The 6,037-nt window shown below is 36.9% G+C and overlaps 1 protein-coding gene across 1 annotated transcript in view; it reads right to left on the bottom strand.

Moving 5' to 3' along the window:
• Positions 1–3,855, bottom strand: part of LOC107577359 (estrogen receptor beta-1-like) — a gene marked incomplete at its 3' end in the record, with an annotated part of 9,959 nt that extends 6,104 nt beyond the window's left edge. The window contains exons 1-4 of the mRNA XM_016263442.1: positions 3,356–3,855; positions 3,108–3,274; positions 1,945–2,061; positions 662–985 (exon numbers count right to left, since the gene is read on the bottom strand). Coding sequence (XP_016118928.1) covers positions 662–985; positions 1,945–2,061; positions 3,108–3,274; positions 3,356–3,756 — 1,009 coding nt within the window. The remainder of the gene's footprint in view (positions 1–661; positions 986–1,944; positions 2,062–3,107; positions 3,275–3,355) is intronic.
• Between the last annotated feature and the right edge of the window lie 2,182 nt (positions 3,856–6,037).

Below are 6,037 nucleotides of genomic sequence, written 5' to 3'. Positions count from 1 at the left end.
GTGTGTGTGTGTGTGTGTGTGTGTGTGTGTGTACATTAAACATTAAGTTTAATGTTAAATCTATTTAATCCATCCACTACAAAAGTTCAATATTAAGATATTTTTGCAGTCCTAAACTATAAAGTGAATTAGCATTATTGAGCCACATATTCCCTCAGGAATTTCTAATGTGCTTTTTAGAATAGTGAGTTTTGATTGATGGCTTACAATGTTCAAATTGCTATACAGAACAAACATTTGAGTTTACATGCTTGATGAATGAAGTGAAGCTCAACTGTTGTACTCCTCATGCAGCAACTTGTTAGCAACATTTTAAAAGCACAGCTTAACTATAAAGTTAGTTTGAACCTTATGTAATAATTGTAATTCGTTCTAAATTCAGAAGATGACACATTCTCTTCAAGTAATGTTAACCACATCCCTTACTGTACTCATAAATCGAAAAATGCTATTTTAAAAACCCATTCGAAATTCCAGGGGAATCCATAGTGATTCAGCTTTGCGGGTTTGGTCTACAAATTGACGCAATGACTGACGAGCTCTTGTCCATGTGGATTTGCAGTTAGGCAGATTTGTGTTTTTGGAAACAGACATGTAGTAACACACTGAGCTAGTGTTATAACTGAATCGTTTTTTCTTATGAATCTGGTAATACATTCACCTGGGATCTTCTTGGCCCAGCTGATCATGTGAACGAGCTCTTTATCAGCCAGGTTGGTCAGTGACATCATGACATTGGCCTCAGTGAATGGCTTCTTCACGTCTTTCATGAGGAAAATCTCGGGTGGCTCTGCATCCATGATTCGAGCGATTAGTTCCTCAGGGCTCAACGCTATGCTAACCACCTTATTTCCACCGAGGGGACATGGGACACTTTTGATTTCTTGGGATCTCGGGCCACATGTTCTCATCCTGCCAGAGAATCGCGCCAATCGCTTCTGCTGTGCTCCTCTTTGTTGGTAGCTGCCACGATCTCGGCGTAACCCTGTGAAAAAATTCCATGTAACTGCACAATTCACTTCAACCTTATCCATGCGGGTTTACAGGATTATACTCAAATTCATACATTTTTATTAATATATTCATATTAAGAATGTGTTGGACAAAGAGCCAAAAAGGTTGAGAACCACTAGTTTAAACCAAAATTTCTTTGAACAGAAAGCAAAGCAAAACTGTGTATTTGATATGACATTTGATACAGAGCTCAAAACAACCACATCAGCCAATGAGATGAGAGTACAGGCCTTTCTCTTCTAACCTTGAAGCAAAGCTGTGAAAGTAGACTGTCCTAAAACAACAATTACAAGACCGAATGAGGATAGATGGTAACAGTCTCCACAGCAACACAGACTTAATTCAACTAGCACTGTTTTTTGGAGGAACAAGCCATCCAAGATCACACACAGCTCAAAAAGACAGTGCTAGTTGAATTAAGTCTGTGTTGCTGTGGAGACAGACTTAATTCAACTAGCACTGTTTTTTGGACGAACAAGCCATCCAAGATCACACACAGCTCAAAAAGACAGTGCTAGTTGAATTAAGTCGGTGTTGCTGTGGAGACAGACTTAATTCAACTAGCACTGTTTTTTGGAGGAACAAGCCATCCAAGATCACACACAGCTCAAAAGACAACATGCAAGACTGTCTGGCTCAAATATGTGTGAATTATTAATATGTGAAATCTTTTGTATGATGAGTCATTTATCTGGGATGTTTTGGTGCAGCCTTTAACCAGCATCTATAATCAGGGCTCTATCACATTGTCATTACAATGTCACGCATATCAAAACTTCACGGCATGATAGCTGCTTAATATTGGGACATAAATTCCAAAGTCCATGGCTTTGGACAAAATTCAGCAGTAATCTCAGATGAAGTATTTGGTAACTGTGTGGGTGTAGAAAGGGTGTTGATAGGGAGGAATGGAAAACGAAAGAGTCCCACCACATTTCATCATTCCAACTTCATAACACTTTCGTAGACGGCAGGCCTGGCAACTTTTGCGGCGGTTCTTGTCGATGGTGCATTGGTTGGTGGCAGGGCAGATGTAGTCATTGTGTCCTGAGAAAATGAATCAGATGTTCCTTATTATCCACTGAGCAGTTGCAGTCAAACACGTCTGTTATTATGTTTATGGACTGTATTAAACTAGCACAGCTATTTACAACATTGGCTGTCTGGAACAATGAAAAAAAAATAGTTTAGAACCATTAGAATCAATTATTCCAGAGTTAAATTACCATTTCTGAAGGATAATGTGGCTGTCAAGGCATCTTTATACACTGTAAAGATGGCTAATTATGGTTAAATACATGCAAGGAAGACAAGACCGTTGACAATTCAGCATGCAATCACATATTAAAGTCCAATATAAAAGTCCAATCACAAATGCAAATTTATGATGACACCTTGACCCATCACTCTCAGTTCCATTTTGAATGCTGAAAATTCTAGCAATGTTAGTGGGAGATTTCAACTTTTAATCTTAAATTTTAAAGTAGGGATGGAAAGTACAGTATATCAGTATTATTTACCAAAACTGTAAATTTTATTTTATATAACATAAGCATGCTAATTTCCCTATTTTTACATTTAGATTACCCATCATCAACAAAATACACACTTAATCTTTAAATTGAAAAACAATGTTAAATGTAATCTTTAGCAAATCTCACAAAATGAATATCACTTTTTCATACTTTACATTATAATGCTGGGAAGCCTACATTTGCATAAATACTTGCATAAATAATTAAAGAATTCAAAATGAGCTTTTAGCTTTTATTTTTAATTAACTCAGACGGCTGGAATTTACAGTAAATATCAGCCATTTATTGGTTATTGGTAATTTTTTGCTTTTAGTGTTTTATTTTTGATTAATTTTATACTAATTGAATTTTACTATCAGTCATTTATCGATTATTGGCCATAACATTAAAATGACTGATTTCATTTTTTAGTGTTTTATTTTGTATTAATTTAGACTAATTGAATTTTAAGATTGATTATAGGTCATAACATGAAAATGATTATCAGATGTTCAATTTCAGTGCATCCCTAATAATAAGCACGCATCAAAGCACAGGAGTAATTTCAGAGAACAATACCTTGTATACTTCTCTTGAAGAAGGCTTTGCATCCTTCACATGACCACACGCCATAATGATACCCAGAGGCATAATCGCTACAGACGGCGCAGTAGTGCATGTCAGCTTTACCTCTCAAAGAGGTAGAAGTCTCCTCTGCATCTGCTACCCTCTTCGCCAGAGGTTTGCTATAAAGTAAAGCAGACACATGCATCTGAGCCAGTATTATGTAATTGTCTGAAATAAAACATAATTGAGTTTCCACATACCAGTTTTCCTCTTCGCTGTGATCATGTGGTGTAAGTTCTGCCCAACTCCCACCAGTTGGATGGTTTTGTTGTAGTCGAGTCTGTTGCTGATGCAATGCAATTGAGGAAACGTGGCTATGAGGTGGCCAATAGAGGGAGGGGCTTAGCGACTGCCGCACCGATGGGCAGTCAGACAGAGGCGATGTGCCGTAACCCAGCAGAGCGGGACTGTAGAAGGGCAGAGTGGTGAAGTCATGGCCGATATCTGTGTAGGGTGATGGGATGCAGATGGGGTGGCTCTCCACCGGCAGAGATGGAGAAGAGGAGTTAAAGGCAGGAGAAAGGACATGACCTCCCAACCTGCTGGAGTCCACTTCCTGCAGCTGAAGTAGAGGACTGTCTCCCTCGGGATACACGGACATGGTGAAGGCGGACAAGTTCAGTGCTGTCGAATCATCAACAGGAAGCTGTTGATGTAAGTCATTTTGAACTCCTCAGTCATCGATACTGAAACATGATGCAGCCTAATGCACAATCGACAGGAAGCCTTTCATTTACAGTGAGACATTAACAGGAAAAAACTGCAAATATTATTCATTCTGTATCTCTTCTAAAGAGCAGCTATAAGCAACTCTCTTGAGGAAAAGCACATTCAAATAATCACAAATAAAATGCCCTATTGGAAACAAATGCATTAAGAGGTTCAAAAACTGCTTGTAAACAAAAGCAGCTAACCAGCAACTTTTTAAATGAATGGCCAAATATGATATAATCATTCTAGAAAGCATTTTCCAACTTCAAATGCATTTATAAAATGTCAAGGTCTGTGGTGGTCAAGGCTTTTAAATACAGTACGTTTCAATATCTGTATATAATCATTTCACACACAGTGTAAACTAGTTTTTATTAAAAAAAATGTGCATATTGGAAAGCTATATTTAGGGGTCCTTGGCATCAAAAAGCTTCTGCATTAGAAGATATAGGTTCATAGATGTTGCCACTGTTTAGTCATATACTCAACAGTTAGGTGAATACCTTTCATGTCATAACCGTTACTATATTGTGTATTTTAGCAGAGCCAGAATGCAGTATTTACCAATCAGACTAGAACTGTCTTATCAACACTTCAGTTGAAGTTTGGAGTCAAAGTAAGATTTTTTTTTTTAATTCGAAGCTCTATACTTAGCAAGGCTGCATTTATATAAAAATTAGAGTTAAAACAGCAAAATTGTAAAATATGAAAACAATTTACAATAAATTATTTCTGATGTAATATACTAAATTATCAATATTAATGTCATTTATTCCTGTGATGGAAAAGCTGAATTTTCAGCTGCGATTAGCGTCACACGATCTTTCAGAAATTATTCTAATATACTGATTTGGTCGGTGCTAAGAAACATTTCTTATTGTTATCAGTATTAATATTTTTGTGAATACAGTCAATAAATGTCTTTATTGTCACCTAAAGTATTTACTCTTGGAAAAATACTGACCCAAAACTGTTGAATATTTATTTAATTAAGATTCAACTAGAGAAAACAAGTATCGTTATGATAAAGGGGTCATATGATGCGATTTCAAGTTTTCCTTTTTCTTTGGAGTGTTACAAGCTGTTCGTGAATAGATAAGATCCCTAAAGTTGCAAAGACTAAAGTCTCAAACCCAAAGAGATATTCTTTATAAAAGTTAAGACTTGTCCACGCCCTCCTAAAACACCTCGTTCTAACACGCCCCCACATGTCTACGTCACTGTGTTGGAATATTTGCATAACACCGCCCAAATGTTCATGCAAAGAAAGAAGGCGTAACTTTGATTCTCGCTGTAGTATTTTTGCCGCCGCAGCCATGTCATGAAGACGCTGTGTGTTTCGTTGCGAAAGCTAAACTACTTTGTTTAGCCTTCCAAAAGAGGATACAACTAGAAATCAGTGGTTAAGTTGTATTTACAACACTCGTAAAAAGACAGTATAAGTCATTATAATCTGTAATTATGTCCCCACTGGATGCAACAAATGCCTCGTTTATAATGGGTTTTACTGGTTTTGTCTCGTCACTCTGGGAAACGGCATCACAGTATGGTGAGGAGCATAACATTTCTGTCACACACTTGAGGTATTCGGCCAATCACAACGCACTGGATCGCTGGCCAATCAGAGCACGCCTCGCTTTTCAGACCGATGTGCTTTGTAAAAATCGAAGCGTTTCAGAAAGGCGGGGCATAGAGGAGAAACAATAATGTACAGTATGTGGAAAATAATGTGTTTTTTTTTACTTTAAACCGCATAAACACATTTCATTACACCAAATACACAAAATAATGTTCTTTTTAGCATCATATGACCCCTTTAATAATTACTGGCAAGTCATTCAAAGTGCAGGCTGGGTGACAAGGTTGAATTGGGGAGGACTAAATTATCACAAAAAAAAATTTAAATGATTTCAATCAAACCCCACTTAATATATATCTGTCTAATTGCTCTTATTTTTTAGCAAAAAACAAATACATATAAAATGCGTTCATAATGATCTGTATACACAGTATACACATCATTTACATTTAAGTGCATTTGGCAAATGCTTCATCTAAGGTGACTTACATTGTATTTAAGTTATAGATTTTCATTTCTGGATTGAACCCATGGCCTTGACATTGCTAAAGCCATGCTTTAGAAGAATTCTCATAAAGCTGGTCTCACTACA

The sequence above is a fragment of the Sinocyclocheilus grahami genome, unplaced genomic scaffold (assembly GCF_001515645.1).
Source record: "Sinocyclocheilus grahami isolate Dianchi unplaced genomic scaffold, SAMN03320097.WGS_v1.1 scaffold5839.1, whole genome shotgun sequence".
NCBI lineage: Eukaryota > Metazoa > Chordata > Actinopteri > Cypriniformes > Cyprinidae > Sinocyclocheilus > Sinocyclocheilus grahami.
This window is presented reverse-complemented; position numbering and strand designations above follow the sequence as displayed.